This window comes from Podarcis vaucheri (genome assembly GCF_965113315.1).
Source record: "Podarcis vaucheri genome assembly, chromosome: 9".
NCBI lineage: Eukaryota > Metazoa > Chordata > Lepidosauria > Squamata > Lacertidae > Podarcis > Podarcis vaucheri.
The window spans coordinates 10,121,716-10,144,530 of record NC_138767.1 but is presented as its reverse complement, the minus strand read 5'-3'; the positions used below and the strand labels follow the sequence as shown (position 1 = coordinate 10,144,530).

Sequence of the window (22,815 nt, the reverse complement as noted above, 5' to 3'; positions counted from 1 at the left end):
CTCTTTAAATGGAAGAAAGCATATTTGAATGCTGTGTGTCTCCAAAAACAAAAAGCAGGAAGTCAAATCAGAATTTTAAGCCGAACCTGTAATCTCTCTTCCCTTCACAAACATTGTTCCTCCGGAGCAGGGAGAGGATAGAAGGACGGACGCTCTGCTTTCCCCTCTTCTTGCCTGGAGGGGAGGGGCTTCCCCTGCTCTTTGTTCCGTTTGAGCAAACACAGTAACGAAACAGAGAGGGCGGGCAGTAAGACCCTGAGGCAGAATGCAGGAAAGCTGCCACTTCCTCTCTTCAGGCTTCCCTTCTCCCTGAAGCGCGGTTTGATTTTTGCCTCATTTTTCGGCTCCAGGGACCACACATTCGCTGCATAACACGCACAGACATTTCCCCTTCCTTTTTAGGAGAAAAAATCTGCGTGTTATAGAGCGAAAAATACGGTAATTGAAAGTTAGCAAACAGGGTCAAGGTTGATCCTGTAATGTTTCTGTGCTTCTTCCTGCATGGCTTTCCACCACATGCAGCAAGCACCCTACCACAGTTCCTCTTCTTTCCTCTTTGCAGAAAGGTGCTGGCTATCACCTGGATCTGTTCTTGGTCGCTGTGTTGATGATTATATGTTCCTTCATGGGCCTTCCCTGGTACGTTGCTGCTACAGTCATCTCCATCGCGCACATTGACAGCTTGAAGATGGAGACGGAGACATCTGCACCTGGGGAGCAACCCAAGTTCCTGGGAGTCAGGTATGCCAGTAGGGCCGGCCCTGGCATTGGGCAACTGGAGAAGAGTGGCACTCTTCAGGGAGCAGGGCCCATAATCTGAGTCTTACACAGAGAGTAGGAGGGAACCTAGCTCAGTAGTGCAGCCCAAAGAAATGAAGAGATAAAAGGCCCTCCAGTCAGTTGTGTATATAATATTTCTTCGTGGCAATTTGCGATCTTCGGATGACGGTGAAAAACTCCTAACAGGAACTGGTCTGATAATTGCTGGCTTTTATTTCAGGGAGCAGAGAGTGACAGGAGTGATTGTGTTCATTCTGACGGGCATTTCAGTCTTCATGGCTCCCATTCTGAAGGTAAATGATTGCTCAACGTTTTTGCCTCTGCTTCACCCTCCACCCAACGCTGAGCTGTGTGTGTCTGTTTTGAGAAAGCTACTAAGTCTGCCATAAACAGTTGGAAGGATTTTTCTAACACATTTAAGGAGCTGTAATAAATTACTGTAAAAGAAGAATTTCAAAATGTCATTGCCTTTGTAGAGTAATAATGTTTCTTGGGAGCAAAGTCATACAGAGGACAGGCAAGAACGTTTTAGGGCAAAAGTGTTTTTGGCAAACTATTGAAGAGTTGCCACAACACTTGCAGGGAATGTGCCTCCCTAAATTTGAAAAGCACAATGCACCTTTCACTTGAAAAACCCCTACCAGGATGGTGGAACTACATGTCTTGTGAAGAACAAGCCTGTCACCAAAAATAGCACTGCCCAGCCCATAATGTTTTGCAAATTATCCCTCCTTGACCTCATGCTATGTCATGCTACGCAGTTCTCCACCCTTGTTCCACATCAAGGGAAACCCGTAGTAGAACCATCTGGTTGGCCACTGTGGATAGCTCAGTCAGTAGAGCATGAGGCTCTTAATCACAGGGTCATGGGTTTGAACCCCACATTGGGCAAAAGATTCCTTCATCGCAGGGGGCTGCACTATATGACCCTCATGTTCCTTTCCACCCCTACCATTCTATCTATCTATCTATCTATCTATCTATCTATCTATCTATCTATCTATCATCTATCTATTCATTCATTTATTGGTTTTCACATATTGCATTACAAATCTACCAAAGCCAACACCATTTCTTCCCCATCCCCCCATACATTTACATTTATATTGCCTCAATCCATCATATTATTCATTTCTCCCTCCTTCCACTTCCCTCCACCCCCCACTCGATTTCCTCCACATTATACAATTTACAATAATCTTCGCATTCTATAGTCTTCTCAAATCATCTATATATTCTTATGATCTTTCCTTACTAATTTTTCTTCCATCCAGTACTTCACATTTCAATCTAGGCATATTAGCGTATCTTTTTTTTGGAGCAATATTTTGCCGTATATTCATCAAAACATTCCCACACCTTTTTTTAATTTTTGATTCGACTGATTTCTTCTTATAGCATTTAATTTTGCCAAAATTAAATATTCATTTAGTTTACAAATCCATCCCTCCTTTGTGGGGATTGTTTGTGCCTTCCACCTAGCAGCAATCACTATTCTAGCAGCTGTACTTGCATATAGAAAAATTCTTCCCACCCCCTATCATTCCATAATTCTAGGATGTGAGGGTTATGGTATACAACATAGAGCAGGGGTTGGCAACCTAAGGCCAGGGGGCTGGATGCGGCCCAATCGCCTTCTAAATCCGGCCCACGGATGGTCTGGGAATCAGCGTGTTTTTACATGAGTAGAATGTGTCCTTTTATTTAATATGCATCTCTGTGTTATTTGTGGGGCATAGGAATTCGTCCATATATTTTTTCCAAAATATAGTCCGGCCCACCACATGGTCTGAGGGACAGTGGACCGGCCCATGGCTGAAAAAGGTTGCTGACCCCTGACATAGAGGGAGGAACTTGGTGTGGACAGCAGGCTCCTGGTTTGGGTAGCAGCTCTAAGCTGCTCGTAACATGCAGTTCCATCCTTCCTGGTTTAACCTGGTGGTGCTGAAATGGAAGTTACCCAAAATTTGCAAGGGTTATATGTTTCAAATCTGGGCATGGCATTTTTTGTTTTGTTTTGCTTTATTGCTTTCTGCTTTGCAGGCTCAGATCATTATTTATTATTTTGTGCTCATAGCCTGGCCTCCAAAAAACGGCTCGTGGCAGGTAACAACAACAACAAAATACAATTAGAACAATTGCAATTATGAAACGGAGCCCCAAAACAATGACAGAGTAGCAAAATTGCTGCTGCAGTTCACCTTAAGTCAGGTTGTGACCCACCAGCTGAACAAATGGCTTGACTCGCTATAAAGCAGTTAGTGCTGTTTGCAACCTTGGGTAGGAATAGCATACTGAGTATGAAGAGCAGATCAGGGCAACGTGTGAGCAGCATTCTGTGTCTTTAAAAAGAGGTGCAGCATCTTAAATGTTGTTTTTCTTGCTTGACCAAGAAGGCAAGGGCAAGAGTGCACAGCCTGTATCCTCTTTAATTCTTTTATTCCTTTTTTAATTAAAAAAAGAGAGAACTTTTTCAACCAGCCCTCCAGCTTCTGGGTTGTTCATTAACAGATGAGGTAGAATTGCATACCAGTGCATGGGTCTATATAATCATTTGTAACCAAACCCTGAAGCATAAAACATAGCCGCGAAATCTGACGATGGATCAGTGAAGCAGTAACGCAAGGCATGGTGGGAAGAGCTTTTTGCTCTACAGTGCCTCTGTACATGGAGGCTCAGTTTCATTGTTTTCCATGTACTTAGGCCTCCCTTCCTGTGTTGGCTGACATCTCCTGCTCTAGAAAATGGAGCATTTTCTTTTTTAAAACAGAAAAATTAGAGAAAGCATGAAGCGTTCCAGGATGATGCCATTGTGGCAAAATTCAAAAAGTGATTTAATACCTCCTTTTTAGAAATAAACATGCCCTCAGGACATTTGAACAGAAATAGCAACTGGAGAGTCTTCTTTGTCTATGCACGTAGCAGTAAAACTACCTGCAGAGTTGGGACGGGGAAGAAACAAGAGGCCAGTTAGAGCTCAGGTCAGGCCAAGCCAGACAGGAATTTCTGAAGATGAGCAGCTCAGGGAGTTCTTTCAAGGTCATAAGAAACCAGGTCGGAGTTTAGTTGTGGCTGCCGAGGTGTTCCCCAGGGGGTGAATTTCAAATTGTCTCGTATGCAAGTTGCGGTACCTCCGCCAGTTCACTCGCTGATTGTAACGCCACCCAGGCATTTAAACATGCGTTCCCAACCTTGCATTCTGAAGTAATCCTGAGACATATGGATCATGTCTTTCCCCCCTCCATCCTGAGCACATACAGAAGCCCCCAGGGCTTTTCACTCTTGACCGTGCAGTTGGTCATGTTCACTTCACTTTGATTGTAGTAAAGAGCATTCTTTCCTCAACACACTGGGGTCATGTGTTCTCCTGCAGGTCACATCTCTAAGAGATTATATAGGGAATGAACTGATTCCTTAAAGTTCCTGGCATGTGCTTTTTTTGTGTGTGTCTTACTTTGCTGTGCACTGGAGGTGCTTAAAAGTGATCACAATATTTGGAAGCAGGAGAATATAAAGTAGGTCAGGAAGGTCATTGAGTAAGCACTGCCTGCCATATAGTGGCTTGTGCCTGTTACTGCAGTTAGCAATTGTGCTCTGCATATCCTTTGACATAGTTGCTGCTGCTTCTTTTGGGTGGTAATATTATTATTATTATTATTATTATTATTATTATTATTATTATTATTAATTTATTTATTTATACCCTGCCCGTCTGGCTGGGTTTCCCCAGCCACTCTGGACGGCTGCCAACCAAATATTAAAACAATACAGCATCAGACATAAAAAACTTCCCTAAACAGGGCCACCTTCAGTTGTCTTTTAAAAGTAAAATAGTTGTTTATTGCCTTGACATCTGCTGGGAGGGCGTTCCACAGGGCAGGTGAGAAGGCCCTCTGCCTGGTTCCCTGTAACCTCACTTCTTGCAGTGAGAGAACCGCCAAAAGGCCCTCGGTACTGGACCTCAGTTTCCGGGCTGGACAATGGGGGTGGAGACGCTCCTTCAGGTATACAGGACCGAGGCCGTTTAGGGCTTTAGAGGTCAGCACCAACACTTTGAATTGTGCCCAGAATTGCTTACTTCATGTTTTTTTTCTCTCTCCCCCACTTTTAGTTTATTCCCATGCCTGTGCTGTATGGCGTGTTTCTATATATGGGTGTTGCTTCCCTTAATGGAGTTCAGGTAAGCTTTCTCCTTGGCAGCCCAAGGTCTTACGACTGGTGGGGTGCACGTTATAGAAGTCCCTTGTCAGGAGAGATGGTAAACATTAACCAGCCTCCTCATTCTCACACATCTGAAGTAGGTCATTCAGCTCCTGGAAATAAAGCACATGGCTCAATTAGTCAGTTGGCCAATAAGGTGCAGGAGACCCCATTGTTGCCCTCTTCCAGCTGCGTGCCAATATGTTTCCTCTTCTGGAACTCTGTTCATTTTGATTAGCATCGTCTCCTGCCCTCTAGTCTTCCATCTCTTTCTCATTCAGAAAGGCATGCAGAAAATTGACCAGTATGTGTATCACACACACACAAGTACAGGACTGTGGTGGAGATTTATACCATTCCCTGAAACAGTGCTGGATTTATGTATGAGCCAAACAAGCTATAGCTTAGGGCCCTACTCTCTTGGGGGCCCCCAAAAAATGTAAAGGGAAAAAACCCACTGGATGTACATTTCCGAAATATAAGATAAAAAACAAATAGAATAAAACCTACATACAGCAACAGTGTTTTGTGTTGTGTAGGCTCCTATGATGTAAGTCATGGGCCTCGCCTGCTCCCTAAAATATCACGGGTTTGCTCATTTCTATATATAGGGTGCCTACATTCTGTGTGGACTGACTGCATGGCAACATGTGCAAATGGCTTTAGATACCTGTTAGGTCCATAAATTACCATATAGCATATTCAACACACAAAAAAGCGACAATTTGTTGTTGACAAAGGACAGCTGAACATATAAAGGGCCCCATTGCCTTCAGTAGCTGTGGGCCTCATCAAACCTAAATCCGGCCCTACCCTGAAATGATACACGCTTTATTAATTAAAACAATACATGTATTATTAATGGTTTTTTTAAAAGAATTGGCTTCAAAGCTAAGCCTGTTAATATCAGCAGGGTTTCAGGAAAAGCAAGTAGAGCTGTCCAACTAAGCATGACGTGGGTGGGTTTAATACCCCTTGGCAGAGGACTCTTACTGACCCACATTCTTATACTGGGGTCTTTTACTGGCCTCTCTATGTCTCTCTGTGGAACTGCGAACTCTACAGAAAGCAACATAGATAATTGGTTTGCACTTCTAATCATTTATCTCTGGAGGAAAAACAGCACAACTGAGAACTCCTGTTTCTGGAACGTGGTGGCCGAAATTTGTGTACTTCCTTATTTTGCAAATGTGTAAACTGCTTCACAGCCTGAAGTTATGGATGTAGTGCGCAGTGAGATAAAATGAGATCAAATGCAGAAAAAAATTACTCTTAAAAACAAAACCATTTCTACCAATTTTAAAACAAACAGACAGTAAGAACATTTCTATAGATGCATAGTTAAAATTCCATGATATGACTGGATCACACTTCAGGAAAAACCTTCTGAACACAGACTTCATCTGTATTGTATATTTAAATCATCATTATATCCTGTGGTAGAGGGAAAGCATTAGCTCCTTAAAGTGGCGTGAAATTGCTTTAAATGTGTCATGCGGATGGGGCCACAAAGTCTTCATCTGCCACCTAGTTCAAAGGAATCTAACTGTAAAATGTGGATTTATACCAGCAGGTCCAATTGTCATAGGGACCTGCTCTGTAGCTGTATGATGAATTTTAGCCTTGCCCCTAAAATGAGACCGCCTCCCTCCTATTTATGAAGAGGCTTGAGTTGATGTGGCTGAGTTGGCATAAGCTCATGGGAAGCTCACAGTTCATAAAACTTGGCAAATCTTGAAACCTCGACCACTTTTTAAAATGATTGTCTTGTCGCTTGAGAAAATGCTGCATGAAAGCTCTTTGCCTCGGAGAGCCTAGCATCTTGGAACTGGCACCAGGAAAAGCTGGTCGTGTTTCTGTTAACTTTCTGGCACCTTGTTAATTGCATTGCTCTTCTGTGCTTAATAGAAAAAGGAGTGCATGTTTTATGTCCTCCCCTAGAGATTTATTTGGGTCTTGGTTTCATTCACTGGATTGAGATTAATCTGGCTTCAGAGTCAGCCAGCTGTGGGCAGTGGGCCAGGGCGCTGCCAGAGGACAAATAGTTTATTGTTAATTCTTGCCTGAGCTTAGGCCTTTACTGAGGCCATCACTCAAGTGGAGGAAAGTGAGGAGGACAAGGAGGGGAGGTTGGTTCTCAGCACAGGCATACAAGCTAACTAAATAGACGAGGGAGCATCTTTTCCTAGAACAACACACTGCAGGAACACTCGCTGGTTCTCAGGTTACACAAAGGTCATCATCAGCTAAAACTTGAGTTGCACATCGTCCTGTCCTTGTGGCAGCAATTCCATTATGCACACGGTGGGTTCCTCCTGCCTCACTACAATGTGTGCGTGTTCCAGGGCCGGCACACCCATGAGGCAAGGTGAGGCAATTGCCTCGGTTGGCAGCATCCACAAGTACAGCAGATTCAGCCTCCAAGGAATGCAGTGCTCCTCAGCTGTGCCTTTATGGTGGCCTCTTGGGAAGTAGATGATGCTGCTGGTCTCCTCAATGTAGATCACCTCTTCCTCCTTGCCTGGATGTGTGCTTTTGCGGCACTATTTTGTGTCTTGCCTCAGGTGCCTAAATGTCTTGGGTTGGCCCTGGCACGTTCGTATCAGTGTTGGCTAGGCTGGGACTAAGAGCTCTGAAAAGGAGTGACGGTGATGGTGAAGTTCAGGCGAAAACCCACCTCAAATTTGGAGCAAGCTTTTACAAATCTCATAATGCTCATTTGACTCTGATTAAAATCAAAGCTGAAAAAGATTTGCTTGAGCCTGGGGTAGCTCAGTCAGTAGAATGTGCAGCTCTTAATCTCGAGGTTGTGGGTTTGAGCCCCACTTTGGGCAAAAGATACCTGCATTGCAGGGGTGTAAACCTAGATGACTCTCGTGGTCCCAACTCTATGATCTCAAGCATCCCCTTTGCCTTGAATCACACTTCTGTTGGGCAACAATGACTGGGATAAGCGGAAAAGAGGGCCAGGGATGGGGCATTAGGGTGCTGGTGAAGCTGGGGTGGGGGGTTGACAGTCAGCGTGTCTGGGAAGGAGGGTGGAAGTGCGTGACTTCCCAAGTTGGCTTGGCTTGGAAATTTCGAGAGTTAGAGCAGAATCTTTGCAATGAATGGACATAAGTTAGTTGTGACCATTAATCTCAATAGACCTATTCCAGGTAGGATCAACATTGTATACAACCCTAACCTAGGTTATTATTATTTTCCCACTGAGAATTAGCTTGGTTTATTTCCAAGCGAATTAATAATAATAATAATAATAATAATAATAATAATAATAATAATAATAATAATAATTTATTATTTATACCCCGCCCATCTGGCTGGGTTTCCCCAGCCACTCTGGGCGGCTTCCAACTGAATATTAAAAACAACACAGCATCAGACATTAAAAACTTCCCTAAACAGGGCCGCCTTCAGTTGTCTTTTAAAAGTAAAGTAGTTGTTTATTGCCTTGACATCTGCTGGGACGGCGTTCCACAGGGCAGGCACCACTACCAAGAAGGCCCTCTGCCTAGTTCCCTGTAACCTCACTTCTCGCATTGAGGGAACCGCCAGAAGTCTCAGGCTGACCACTGGGGAAACCCTCCTGTCACTGCAGAAAACCTGCACGATGGCGCTTGTGCGTTTGAGGAGAGGATCCTGCAGCTCCCACCTCTTTTGAGCTTTAAAGCAGTACCAAAGCCTTGTTGATTCCCCAGTCAGGTGCTAGAAGCAAAACTAAACCTACCGTTTGCTTTTTCTGCATTGGCGCATGCCAGCACCACACTGCTGAACTCTGCTCCTTCTCCTTTCTCCACCCCAGTTCATGGACCGCCTGAAGCTGCTCTTGATGCCTCTGAAGCACCAGCCTGACTTCATCTACCTGCGCCATGTCCCCCTTCGCCGGGTCCACCTCTTCACTTTCCTCCAAGTGGTGTGTCTGGCTCTCCTTTGGATCTTGAAGTCTACAGTGGCTGCTATCATATTCCCAGTCATGGTAGGTTGGCGCGATCGTGACTGCCACCTGTTGCACCCATCCTTCCTTCTAGCGCCGCCTGACTTGCCTTGCTGATCAGTGACACAGTTCCACAACCTTATTCCTTCCCTGTCCAAAGACGGAAAACAATTTGAACATATTTATTTTGCTGAAAAGTAAGTTTAATAAGGGACGCGGGTGGAGCTGTGGGTTAAACCACAGAGCCTAGGACTTGCTGATCAGAAGGTCGGCGGTTCAAATCCCCGCAACTGGGTGAGCTCCCGTGGCTCGGTCCCTTCTCCTGCCAACCTAGCAGTTCGAAAGCATGTCAAAGTGCAAGCAGATAAATAGGTAACGCTCCGGCGGGAAGGTAAACGGCGTTTCTGTGCGCTGCTCTGGTTCACCAGAAGCGGCTTAGTCATGCTGGCCACATGACCCAGAAGCTGTACGCTGGCTCCCTCTTCCAATAAAGCGAGATGAGCGCCGCAACCCCAGAGTCAGACACGACTGGACCTAATGGTCAGGGGTCCCTTTAACTTTACCTTTACGTTTAATAATGCAGTGTGAGATAGAGAACAGGCCTTTCTTTCTCCTTAACCCCCCCCCCAAAAAAAACCCCCTCACATGTGTGGCTTTTTTTGGTTCATATCCTGTAATCCCTAGGCTTCTAAGCCTTTGGGATAATAACAAACACATAAATGAATCTCTCTAACACACAATGCTAATAACTGGGACATCCAATGAATTTGAAGGTTGGATGACTCAGAATAGGCGAAAGGAAAGGACTTCCTCACACAGTGCAAACTATGGAATTCCTTCTACAAGACCTAGTGATGCTCACCCTCCTGGATAGCTTTAAAAGAGGAGTAGACAAATTCATGGAGGGCAATGCCATGTTTTGTCAGTGACCGTATGTCTCCAAATATCACTTGTTGGGAACTGGGAAAGTGGGAGGTGTGCTGATGTGGTCATGTCTTGCTTGTGGGCTTTCAGGGGAAATCTGGCTGGCCATTGTGGGGAAATGATGCTAGACTAGATAGGCCTTTGGCCTGATCCAGCAGGGGCCATGTTCTTTTGAGTACCTAATTAAAGAGAAATCTTCAAGAGAACCAAAAGGCTCCTGAGTAAGCCCTCCAGTATGTCCTAGTTGAGATTCCTGCATTGCAGGGGGCTTGGGACTAGGAGGTGCACCTCTAGTTCCTCCCACCTCTACAATTCTATGTCTCGGTGTTAGTAATGGAATTTGTTTATTTTCTTTATTTATGGGCATATAATCAGCATTTCATAAAGCTATAGCAAGGTGGAATGCAACATATAAGAATAAAATCAACAAAAAAATAAACCAGTTGGATCCTATACCTTTCAGTAGTCAGTGGCTAATAACTTTTAGCTTTAATTCGTGTGGATCAGCCATATATTTCAGGTGTGTTTTTTCATTATCTGATCAGACATAATAGCAGCGAGCAACTTTTCAAGTTGAGGAAGCTCGGTAGTTGTAGGCTAGAGTTTTGGTAATATGGGAAAGTTTTATTAGGTCCTTCTGTTTCTTCCTTCCTGGATGGTTTCCTCAGGGCAACAACATGGGGGTGGGGGAAAGGAGTGGAGGGCAGAAAAATTGACCTTCACTGAGTGGACATTTTCATACTGCAGTGGTACCTTGGTTTAAGGACGGCCTGGTTTATGAACAACTTGAATTAAGAACGCTGCAAACCTGGAAGTAGGTGTTTTGGTTTGTGAACTTTGTCTTGGAAGCAGAACACATTCAGTTTCCTGTTGAATGTGTTCCATTTGTAAATTGAGTGCTATGGGAAAGCACGCCTTGGTTTAAGAACACTTTGGTTTAAGAACAGACTTCGGAATGGATTAAGTTTGTAAACCAAGGTACCACTGTATTCTTGAGTAATTGTGGCAAATTCAGTTATGTGCAGTCGTTAGGGCTTTTGCTGTTGTTCCAATGTGCATCACTTTGCACCAAGAAGTGTCAACATTTTTGGGCCCATGTTCACATTTCAATTTTGAAAGGGTATCACTCCTGCAGGTTATTTCTTCCTTCCCCAATCACCCCACTTCCTCTCTAAAGACAATGCTCAGGTTAATAGACCATCTGTGGAATTTTAAACTCTGATGTATCATGGGCGATTGTTTTTATTTGTTACTGTTTCATGTATTTTTGTGTTTCTAAATTGTGAACCTCCCTGTAATCCTTGGATGAAGGGCGGTGCAGACATTCAATAAAATAATAAATAATGATTTCCAGATAGGGGAACCACCATGTTCCACTTTCTGCTGCCTCTATGCTGTCTGTACGTAAGATAAACAGAGGCTAGCCTCCCCACCTCTCCCCGCTTCCTGGTGGATATTCCTCAGAGCCACAGATCTATACAATATGCTGCACAGCTATACAATGTGGCAAGTTTACAGGTCTCAGCTAAAAGCTATCCATGTGCAGAATGTCTCTTGCCGGACTTGTTTTTGGTATGAGAGTACAGTAGTACCCCGCAAGACGAATGCCTCGCAAGACAGAAAACCCGCAAGACGAAAGGGTTTTCTGTTTTGGAGGCGCTTCGCAAGACGAATTTCCCTATGGGCTTGCATCGCAAGACGAAAGCCCATAGGGAAATGCTGGCCGTCGGGAGCAAAGACTTTCGCCCACAGCCGGCCTTCAGAAGAGGACCTCTTCTGAAGGCCGGCGGGGGGCAAAAGTCTTTGCTCCCCCCGCCTGCCTTCCCCCCCGCCTGCCCCGGGCGATCTTAAAATGCTGGCGGGCGGGAGCGAAGCGTTCGCTGCCGACCCCCAGCATTTTAAAATCTCCAAGGGACAGGAGAGAAGTCTCTGTCCCGGGGAGATTTTAAAATGCTGGGGGCCGGGAGCGAAGCGTTAGCTGCCGACCCCCAGCATTTTAAAATCTCCCCCTGTCCCGGGGAGGTTTTAAAATGCTGGGGGTCGGGAGCGAAGCGCTGCCGACCCCCAGCATTTTAAAATCTCCCCGTGTCCCGGGGAGGTTTTAAAATGCTGGGGGTCGGGAGCGAAGCGCTGCCGACCCCCAGCATTTTAAAACCTCCCCGTGTCCCGACCCCCAGCATTTTAAAATCTTCCCGGGACACGGGGAGATTTTAAAATGCTGGGGGTCGGCAGCGCTTCGCTCCCGACCCCCAGCATTTTAAAACGCTGTTCCGAAGGGGGGGCGGGGACACCTGCCCCAGCCGCCCCACTTTGGAAAGCTGTTCCGAAGTGGGGAGGGGGGCCGGGGACGCCTGCCCCAGCCGCCCCACTTCGGAAAGCTGTTCCGAAGTGGGGCGGGGGGGCGGGGACGCCTGCCGCAGCCGCCCCACTTCGGAAAGCTGTTCCGAAGTGGGGCGGGGTGGCGGGACGCCTGCCCCAGCCGCCCCACCTCGGAAAGCTGTTCCGAAGTGGGGCGGGGGGCGGGGACGCCTGCCCCAGCCGCCCCACTTCGGAAAGCTGTTCCGAAGTGGGGAGGGGGGGCGGGGACGCTTGCCCCAGCCGCCCCACTTCGGAAAGCTGTTCCGAAGTGGGGAGGGGGGGCGGGGACGCCTGCCCCAGCCGCCCCACTTCGGAAAGCTGTTCCGAAGTGGGGAGGGGGGGCGGGGACACCTTCTGAAGGCGGGCAGGGGGCGAAAGTCTTTGTCCCCCCTGCCTGCCTTCCCAGGGGCTTTTAAATCGCCCCGGACAGCGGAGAAGTCCTCCGCTGTCCGGGGTGATTTAAAAATGCCGCCCGCCAGCATTTTAAGATCGCCCCGGACAGCGGAGAAGTCCTCCGCTGTCCCAGGGTTTTTTAAAATGCTGGGGGTGAGAAGAAAAGCCCTTGTCCCCCCCCCCAGCCTTCAGAAGAGGTCCGGGGACAGACTGTCCCCGGACCTGGTCTGAAGGCGGTTTCCCTAGGAACGCATTAATTGATTTTCAATGCATTCCTATGGGAAACCGTGCATCGCAAGACGAAAAAACCGCAAGACGAAGAGACTTGCGGAACGAATTAATTTCGTCTTGCGAGGCACCACTGTACTCCGAGGTAGTCGTCCCTTAGGCTGCAGCAGTCATGCAAATTATGTTTGGGTCCCTTTGCTGCAAATTACAAAGTGAGGCTAGGAAATCCTTGTGCTTGCCGTTCTTTTTCTCTCTCCTGTCTTATTCTCCTGAACATCTCCAATAAAGACAGTGCAATTTTGCAGCTCTGCCTGTTGCAGAGCTTACAAGTGGCACTTGACATCATGATCTCTGAATATTGTACCATTTATTTCCAACCTGCGGGTGACTCGAGAAATTAAAACCTGGAATCTGAGTGGCGGAACTTTCGATCGATTTCAAGCCGGGTTGACTGCAGCGGCCGCTCAGGTTTCAAATATTGTTAACCCTTTCTTTACCAGCCCGGAGGCTGAGGGGGGAGCCATGTGTTGGATCAGGTGAGGCAAAGAAGGTAAGCTTTGGTGCCAGAATGGTGGGGGAGATGTTGCATGTCAGTAAGGGAATGTTGGCTTCTGTCCTGATAGATCCTGGCGCTCGTGGCAGTCAGAAAGGCGATGGACTACCTCTTCTCCCAGCACGACCTCAGTTTCCTCGACGACGTCATTCCAGAAAAGGACAAGAAGAAGAAAGAGGATGAGAAGAAAAAGAAGAAAAAGAAAGGCAGCCTGGACAGTGACAATGAAGATGTAAGGCCGTTTTCACCATTGTTAACATTTATTTTTTTAAAAAAAGTTTTTTATCCTGGCTAACTTGTGACAGCTCTTCAGGTTTGGATTATGTACATAACTATCTTCACTTCATGCCACCTCAGCCATGAAATCACAGGTTCTTGGCTATGTCTGATGCTAAAGACAGAGGCTGATACGCATAATGCACAGGGCTGTGTGTATTTCACAGTTCTGCAGCAGGTGCTGAATTCAATATTGAAGTGGGCAATGCCTGCCAAAGTTTTCAAAAACGAGAAGGAAGTTGGTCTGATGGTTGTGGGGAAGCCAAATGAGTATCTTGTATGGTTCATGGTAACCTCTCTCTAATACTAGCAAAATAAGAGGAAATACTTCGTCAAATTGCAGAATGCAGCTTTCTCCCTAATAATAATAATAATAATAATAATAATAATAATAATAATGTTATTTATACCCCACCTTCCCCGGCCAGAGCCGGGCTCAGGGCGGCTAACACCAGTAAAATTACAGCAAAAACATAATGGGGGGGGGATAAAATGCAGCTTAAAATGCAGCCTCATTTTAAAAGTACCCCATAGATCAAGACCATAAGGGGAGCGAAACATAAGGGTCAGACTGAGTCCAAACCAAAGGCCAGGCGGAACAGCTCTGTCTTGCAGGCCCTATGGAAAGATGTCAAGTCCCACAGGGCCCTAGTCTCTTGTGAAAGAGCGTTCTACCAAGTCGGGGCCAGTACTGAAAAGGCCCTGGCAGAATTTACACACAATTTAGGTTACCTGGCTACAGGATTTTAATGTACTGTAGCACAAAATAGACATAGCCCAGCTGATGCTCTTTTTCTGCCTAAAATGGATTTGGAGCATCCCTAAGCTGTTGCCCTCGCAATTCTCCGAACCGTCCCTCTGCTACACAACGCTGAGCAAACTCAGACGTGGTGGTCCCACTCAGCCAATTGAATGCGTAGTTACTTCTGCATTTGGCTGACAGTGCAGGATCATCACATCTAACGGCAAACTTTGAAAAGGAAGCTTCTGTAATCTTTAGTTGTGCATACACCAATAGCCTGTGGAATTTCTCCCTCTGACCATTTTGTGCATCCAGCCAAACATGAAAGTGACCTCATATTTGTCTGGCTACATTGGGATCACAACACACAAAGGCGCCCAGTCTGTCTCTTTGCGCCCACCTATAGATGTTCTTCAAATGTCTTTTTTTGCTCTGGGGGAATTGCCTCATCACCTGCCTGGTCTGGCACTGAACCCACTGGGGTTCCTGTCTCCTGTATTTCCAGCTCTTTTCAAAAGTGATATTGCCCAACAATGCTTTTGTGAATCCTGACAGCCCTTGGTAACCTTCTCGGGTGGCTGGTTCTAACACGAGTCCAGGAGATGAGAGAGATGGCTGGCAAAGCTTTCTTATGAATGCAGCTGAATTTTCTTCAGTCTCAACAGTCAAAGGAATTCCTGCTATCAGCAGCTTTGATCACACATTACGTTTGTCCATATGAATATGTCCCCAGCAAATTTGGTCAATATGTTCATGAGAAATCACCCAAAGCCTTACTTTCAAGTCTTGCCTTTCCCAAGTTATGGAAGAAGGGTTAATTTTCAAAAACCTATTTTTTTCCTTCCCTTATCAAAGTCTATTGATATATGACAGTTCCTTCTCCTTTTTCATGTTTATTATGCTCCCAAGTCTTGATTTTTCAGTTAATTCTCTGTTTTTAACAACAATAAAAAGGATAAGAATACGAATAGTATACCTATCTCAGGGCCCACACAATCTTAGCAGCCGTCCACACTAACAGTGAGAATATTATTTTGATGTTTTCTTTCCTTTTCATTTGCCTTTTGTTTTAATGCTTTCAAAGCATCTGACTTGCTCAATTACATTCTGCATTGTATGTGTTGTTGGTGATCTCACTTTAGAAACAGCAACAAGAAAAGTGTCTGCCTGTAGGGTGGCTTTCGATGATCTCTTGATTCCAGGTATTTGAGCCTGACTGACAGACGGGCATGCTAACCCAACTTTGTGCCTTGCAATGTGTTGAATTGTGTTGGGGTTTTTCATTTTTAATACTCATGTGCCTTCTTCAGCTGTTCTTCCACATTACAAAGACTCCCTAGTCCACCGTCGCCATTTCCACATGTTGTTAAGGCAGATGGAATCTGCAGAAGACCTTTAAGGGCTGCTCCTATGAGGCTCTGTTCTGGAAGTCAGCAACTCTAGCCCAAGGGGCAGAACCCGGACTGAGGAAGGTCTTTATTGGCCGCTAGGTGTGTGTGACACAATTGAGGCGTGTAACTTTCCAGGAAGCTCCATACCGACTAGCCTCAGAAAGCAGTAAATTGAATAAAGGAGGAAGTGTGTGTGTGTGTGTGTGTGTGTGTGTGTGTAAAAGTGTAAGACAGTTGGGGAGCAACAAAAGCATTGCTTACAGCAGCCTTTGCCACCCTGGTGCTCTCCTTACTATAGCCCCCATCAGGCCTAGCCAGCTTACATTGAGTGCATAAGTTTGGCGAAAGCTAGCTTACTGGTTCCAGTTGGCGAAGGCTGGTTTCAGGCTTCCAGAAGCATTAGGATAATTACATCAGTGCTCAGCTGCCTCACACACACAGCTTCTCTCCATTTTCCCACCGTAATAATTCCTGAGCCCAGCTGTCATGACGCCAGCTAGTTTCAGGTGCCACAGCTCCCAGGAGCTAACTGAATTGTTGTGACATCCCTGGAAGCATGAATACCTCTTGACCACTTCGATCTTTAGGATTGGCTGCACCGTCACACATGGTGACTCAGAGATTTTGCACTGTTAATTAAGAGGCAGTGGTCCATTTATTTATTAATAGTGTTTGTGCACTTAACATATTTGTAAGTCTGCCTTCATTGACTTCAAGAGAAAACGTGGCACCATCACTTGGCTTTTCTAATTCAGTCCTTAGGGTTTATTTGCCATCCTTGCCTGTTCTTCTATGTCTTTGGTCTTGATGGCTCATCCTCATAGTGGTGGATTGGCTTCCTGCTCAGACTTGTTGCCAGCTAGGGCTCCCATGCTTTTCATAAAATGAGTGCAAAATGTCTCATGTGATTTGTGCCTTCTGTGGTTAAATTATGGTCATCAAAACCTATAAGGACCTACGAATTGAGGTGTAGCTTTGGGCCGATCCACAAACACACCCGCCTTATACTGCAGAGATGGAATCTGGAGCCCAACCCCATTCTGTTTCCTGAGTTTAGTAGACTACTTTTGGAGCTGTGATGAAGACCCTTCTGGAAGGCATATTACTTCTGTCAAATTAGCAGCTGTGGCACTTGATGGCCATGAGCTGCTTGGAGGAGCAGAAGGATGATGAGGATAAACAACAAAATAAAAAAGAAATGCCTATTGGCCTAAAAGTTCTGCAGTATCATTGAAACAACCTTCGCAAAATGGACAGCAGCAAAGTGCGCTGAAGTGCATTGCGCGGTTATTTCCTTAACTGCCAGCAGGTGGAGCTGTTGCCGAACTTGATGCTGCAGTTAAAAAAGCAATAGCAAGTTGGTAAGGAATCCCTGAAGTGCCAGAGCTGGGCTGGTACGCCCTGGATAAATCTGTGGGGAATGGCAAGAGAGAGCGAGAGAGCGCACGGGCGAGATGGAAGCATTCTAAGAAATTTTGTGCACGTTTCTTCCACAGTCCGACTGCCCCTACTCAGAAAAAGTCCCAAGTATTAAAATTCCAATGGACATCATGGAACAGGAACCTTTCCTAAGTGATAGCAAACCTTCCGACAGTGAGTAGAACTAACACCTTGCATGCCTGCTTCAGTCTCAGTTGCACCTCCAAAAAGCAGCTATATAGCGATATATAGATATAGGTTTATATATCTATATATACTTACAATATTGATTTTTTTAAAAGAAAAAAAAAACCCCTTGTTCCGTAGATGTTTTCTTTTCCCCTCTTATATCTACATGTTGTTTCTTTAAACCAGTCTTTTCTTACACAGCATGTAATATATATATATATTTGGTTGGCTTTTAAAAATATCTCTTTCTTGTAAGTTCGTTGGTTTTGGGTTTTTTGCTTTTTTTCTTTCTTCCCTCCTTTTGTGGCTCCACTTTTTTTAATTTGCTTTTATCCAGCTGCTAACAGATCCGTCACTAGCTCTCTCTTTCTCTCTTTCTAACCCTCCAAATCAATCCAGCCCATTTATGGCATGGTATATTTCTGACCCCGCACGGTGGATGTGTTTGCACTTTCTAACGCTCTTCGATGATTTCCTTTAGCTCTCCCTCCCTGCTGGCTAATCTTCTGGTTTTGCAGCCTTATAGAAGCACCACCACCACTGTCTCGCGCTGTTTGTTTCCTTAGGATCCACTCACCCGCCAAAAATCAGAACTTAAGCATATAATATTTGTCCACTGTGTCGTTGTTTTTGAAAAAGAGATCATCCTGTGAATCATGTAGCACTATTAACACGCTTGTCTTCCTTTAGGTGGCTTGGGTGATATTCACTTTCTTCTTCCATTTGTGCTAAAATGTGATTGCCTTTTTCATTTCAAAATGAGAACAAAACACTGCAGCCCCGCCTCTGCTTACTCCCTTGCCTATCTTCTGTTTGTTGCTTTATTGATTGCATATGGGGCAGGTCTTGTATGGTTCAATGTGCATTTTGCAACATTCGGAGCAAGAGAACCAGACTTGCAGACTGCCTATTTTGGGTAGGGGAAGATGGTGGAAAGAGATGGGCTTGTTAGACATGCTAATTGAATGGAATGATGCTGGCTGGCTGGGTAGACAGGAAGACGGTAAGTGCCAAAAGCTTCAGATGCAGGAGAGATGGAATAAGTAAGGTGCAGCACTGGTGAGCGGGTTGCTTGGTTCAGGGTTAATTATGGTGGCAGCAGAACAGTCCGATGGGACCACAAATGTCTATTAAAAAGTTGCTACATCTTGAATACAAAACTGCCATCTTGCTGTCTGGACCGAAGTCGTTGTAATCCTCCCCATCCCAGGAATATGGAGCTTTCCATCTCCCTCTTGAGTGTGGACCGGGATAGAGATGGAGAAGCTGTGGTCCTCCAGGGGTTATTGCATTCCCAGCACCCATCGATCCCCAGGCAGGGTGGCCATTGGGCAGAGATGATGGGAACTGGAGCCCAAGAGGGTTCCCATATGTCCAGAATTTCCCAGACATGTCCGGGATTTCCACAGCAAAATTAGCGTCCCAGGGGGAATTTTGAAAAATAATTAAAGTGTCCAGGTTTTTGCCAACAGAACAAATAAGCATCTGTTTGACCAAACAACTTTTTGGGTGATTCCCCCGCCCCCTAAAAAATAACTTTTGTGTCTGGACCTTTTACTTCTTGAAATATGGCAGCCCTAGAGTCCAACAACATCTGAAGATCCGCAGCTTGAACGCAAAAATACCCTGTGTTGTTTAACGCCTACATGAAATCACTGAGTGGGGTCATCCAGAGTTTTGCAGTACATTGTCTGCAATATGTTGATGGCACACAGCTCTGCTTCTTCTTTTCACTTGGACGTGTGGCACTGGGTCGCCATCCTGCCTTGGTAACAGGCAACTTTGTACTGGGCTCGAGATGTAGCAACTTTATTTTAGCTGCTTTGTGTTTATTCATAAATAAAAGAGGTGTAGAGATTTCTAAAATCAACCAGTCGATAAGCATTATTATTTTATTTTTCCAAAAAAAAAAACAGGAGAAAAATCACCAACATTCCTTGAACGCCATACATCATGCTGATAAAATTCCTTTCCTGCACTCCCACACAATGCCAAGGTGAGGATCTATGTGGATGTATGACCTGCATGCAAACTATTTGTAATTCAGCTTTTTCATTGGTATGGTGGGTTGAAACTCCAGTACAGAAGTTCCACTGCAAATGAAATAAAGCTTTGACAGCAATCTAAATGTGCCGGGATCAAGCCCTTACGCAGAATCAGCAAAAGCGAATGATTTGGTGAAGCTTGTCACTTTCTCAAAATGCCACCGAAACATCGATCCCCTCCGGGCGAAATAAGTCACCTACATAAAAAGTTGAAGCTCTTTTATAGAGCTGGCATTCACCTACCTCAGGATGAGCCAGGCTGTGATGCATGGGAGATGCTTAAGAACAAGTAATCGTGTAGCAGACGGTGTCCTTTTGAGCAGGGTGGGTGGGACAGAAATGACAACCAGAAAAGAAGGCATGATGCAATAGGGGCAAATGTCACATTCTGCACTTAGGCAGGAAGAACCAGCTGCCCAAATATAAGATGGGGGGGGGGAGGACACCTGGATTGCCAGTAGTACATGTGAAAAGGATCTAAGGATCTTAGTAGACCACAAGCTAAACACAAGTCAACATTGTAATGCTTTGTCATGAGGACTTATGGGAATTTGCAGCCCGGCAACTTCTGGGGGTCACGAGGTAACCTCATCTTTGAATTACAAGATGGCAGCACCTCCCAGCAAGTCTAATTATGGTTTTCTGCTGTAGAATATCAATGACCAGGTGTCAGGGCTCTCTGGAGGGTACCCACTTGGGGAAATCCACTTTACGAACTATACCACACTTGCCTCCTCCTTGGGATGTATCTAGAAAGGCATTCTGTGCCAAGGCTTCTAGAATTGCTCCATGCCAGTGTGTTTATTCCTGCACGTATCATGTAAGAAATAACTTCCCACCCAGTTGAAACATACCTCCCAACTTTAGGGAACATCTCTGGGCCTTCTCTTTAAACCCTGGCCCATGTTCCAGCGCATTGTGCAAGTCCTCCATGGCATAAGCGATGCGTAGCACCTTTGTTGTGTTTTCAAACGTTCAAAGGAACATTCAAAGGAACATTATTATCCCATATCTACAGGGACTCCACCGGCAGAATGGGGTAATTGCAATCAACTCTGTTGCTGTCTTCATATTGCTGTTGGATAGTTTTCATATTATTGCACCCACATAAAAGATAGGGGTGATTAGAATGAGCAAGGGAGGGGGGATTCATCTGAGTGTATAAATTCTGCCTTTATGATTTTGGTTTTCTTTCTCATCTTTCTCTCCAGCCCTCCACGAACTCCAATGAAAGTTGTGCCTCAAATTAGAATAGAGCTTGATCCTGAAGACAGTTATTTCTGGAGGAGCAAGGGAACAGAAACTACGTTGTAATGTGTTCATTAATCTTCAGCTGAAACCGGCTTTTTACCTTTTATTCCTCCTCCTCCTCCTTTACTACTAGCCAAATATCCAAAATGCTCTCTGCCTAGGTGAAACCAAGGCAGATTCTTCTCTTGAAAGCATTTAAGTCCCCCCCTCCTTACCTCTGTTTATTTCCCCCCACTCGCTCCTTTCTTTCATTCTGACCAAGACACTTTTCTTTCTTGGTTTTGCCTTTTCAGTCACACACAATACGTCGTACGCCCTCCTCTTGAGCTTTTCAGCAGAGGGGTGGAAGTATTAAGGATATATTATCACAGCTTTGTGAAACATCAGCAGAACTGACTGGGGTTTTTTTTAAGTTGTGAATCAGTGTTTTCTTTTCTGTTTTGGCCCCCGCCACCCCATGTCTTTCCCCTCTTTATCAGAACAAAACTGACCTCTGGTCTAATTCACCACCCTTTCTCATTAGTCCTCTGCTCCGGTAAAATGCTGCTAACCGTAACATGTTCTTAACATCACCCGTGCTTCAAGAGTCTCAAGCAAACGAATCAAAAATGGTACACCCCTTTCCCCCATCACTGTTGTGAGTGTGTGGACCCTACCTTTTGCAACTTCTATTCTGTCCCAATTTAATGGATTCTTAACCTGTCGGCTGCATTGACAAGTGTTATTTTCTTTTCTTTCTTTTCCCCCCTTCATTGTTTTTGTTTTAAATTATGGGGGCCTAACCTGCGACTTATATTTTTTTGGTCAATTTTTTAACTGTTTTTTTTAAAGAATTACTGTAAAAAAAATGAATTTTTTTCCTGCAGCAGGAAACATAATAGTTTTGAGTAGTTCTACCTCTTATTTCTAGATGTCGGACTTTCTCTTTAAAAAAAGGAAAAGAAGATTAATAATAATAATAATAATTGTATAGTATGTTATATAATGTGATTTTTACAAAAAGAAGAAAAAACAGAAAAAAAACCAGAAACAAAACCACAATCTCAAGGGTATATAATATTAATACCTTTCATTGGAACCTTTCTTTCTTTCTTTCTTTCTTTCTTTCTTTCTTTCTTTCTTTCTTTCTTTCTTTTTCAACCTGATCACCCAGCGGTTGAGCCTGGACATGAAGCTGAGCTACGGCTAAGCAAATTAGCAAATTAGTTTGTGCATGAAGCTCAAGCTCTCCTGTTTTCTTCCTCCCTCCCTCTTGCCACAGAATAGCTGGCTTTGGGTTACACCCAAATCAGGACTTGCGGTTTGTTGTTTTCCCAGTTTGGGAGGACCACAGACCACAAGTGCTGATTTAGATTATAATACCAAGCTAGCTGCTCCATGTTTTGTTCTCCTGCTGGATGAAGGGAGAAACCCGTATGCAAGAGGCTAATTTGCTTAACCATAGTTAGTAGCTTAGCGTCAACACCGAGTTGCAGCCAATGAAGGAATCGGGGCCCAAGTTTAAACGCCATGTGATTTTTTGGTGGTTCTGTTGAACACAACCAGCACAGTCGGCTCACTCTGCTGCCACACTGGTGCCATTCATCTCATGGAGACCTCTGCGCAAACGCCGTAAGTGTGAACGAGGAGTGCGCAGCAGAAACAATTTGCAAACTCCCTTCCAACGGGGAATGAGTAAGGTCAAATGAGCAGATGCAGACTATAGTCATGTGTTGAGTCCCTGCCCAGAATTGTTAGCGTTATTTCATTTATACATACATGTTGGCACGTACGTGTGTGTCTGTGTGTGTGTGTGTGTGTGTGTGTGTCCGCATAGGCAGTACTTTTTTCCTTTAAAAAAATGTTTAGGGGTACTGTCATTTTGACTCGAGAAAATCACCATTTTATAGTTCAAATTGGGAAAAATAAATGCAGTAAATGGACAAAAATACAAAGATTCACAAAATGTTAATGGGTGTGCATACCCCTGTGTACCCCCAGAAAAAAGCACCGCACACAGGTGTAAAAAAGTGGTGTGGAACTGATGAGTGGGGAGGCATTTCTAATGCCTTAATTACCAGCCTCATTCCTGCCTACCCAAACGTTATGTAGAGTAGATTTAAAGTCCTCCAGGCAAGGGTGATATCAAG

At 45.0% G+C, this 22,815-nt stretch overlaps 1 protein-coding gene across 7 annotated transcripts in view; it reads left to right on the top strand.

Moving 5' to 3' along the window:
• The window catches only part of SLC4A4 (solute carrier family 4 member 4), a 188,823-nt gene extending 167,508 nt beyond the window's left edge, over nucleotides 1–21,315 (top strand). For 4 of the 7 annotated variants that reach the window (XM_082236334.1, XM_082236331.1, XM_082236335.1 and 1 more), the window contains 7 exons: nucleotides 563–741; nucleotides 1,001–1,073; nucleotides 4,892–4,960; nucleotides 8,786–8,959; nucleotides 13,444–13,605; nucleotides 19,307–19,386; nucleotides 20,647–21,315. In XM_082236334.1, the coding sequence (XP_082092460.1) occupies nucleotides 563–741; nucleotides 1,001–1,073; nucleotides 4,892–4,960; nucleotides 8,786–8,959; nucleotides 13,444–13,605; nucleotides 19,307–19,386; nucleotides 20,647–20,749 (840 nt within the window). In that variant the 3' untranslated portion in view covers nucleotides 20,750–21,315. Of the gene's footprint in view, nucleotides 1–562; nucleotides 742–1,000; nucleotides 1,074–4,891; nucleotides 4,961–8,785; nucleotides 8,960–13,443; nucleotides 13,606–17,278; nucleotides 17,376–19,306; nucleotides 19,387–20,646 lie in introns of all 7 variants that reach the window. The other 3 variants (XM_082236336.1, XM_082236332.1, XM_082236337.1) reach the window with 1 other exon arrangement.
• The last annotated feature ends 1,500 nt before the right edge of the window (nucleotides 21,316–22,815 follow it).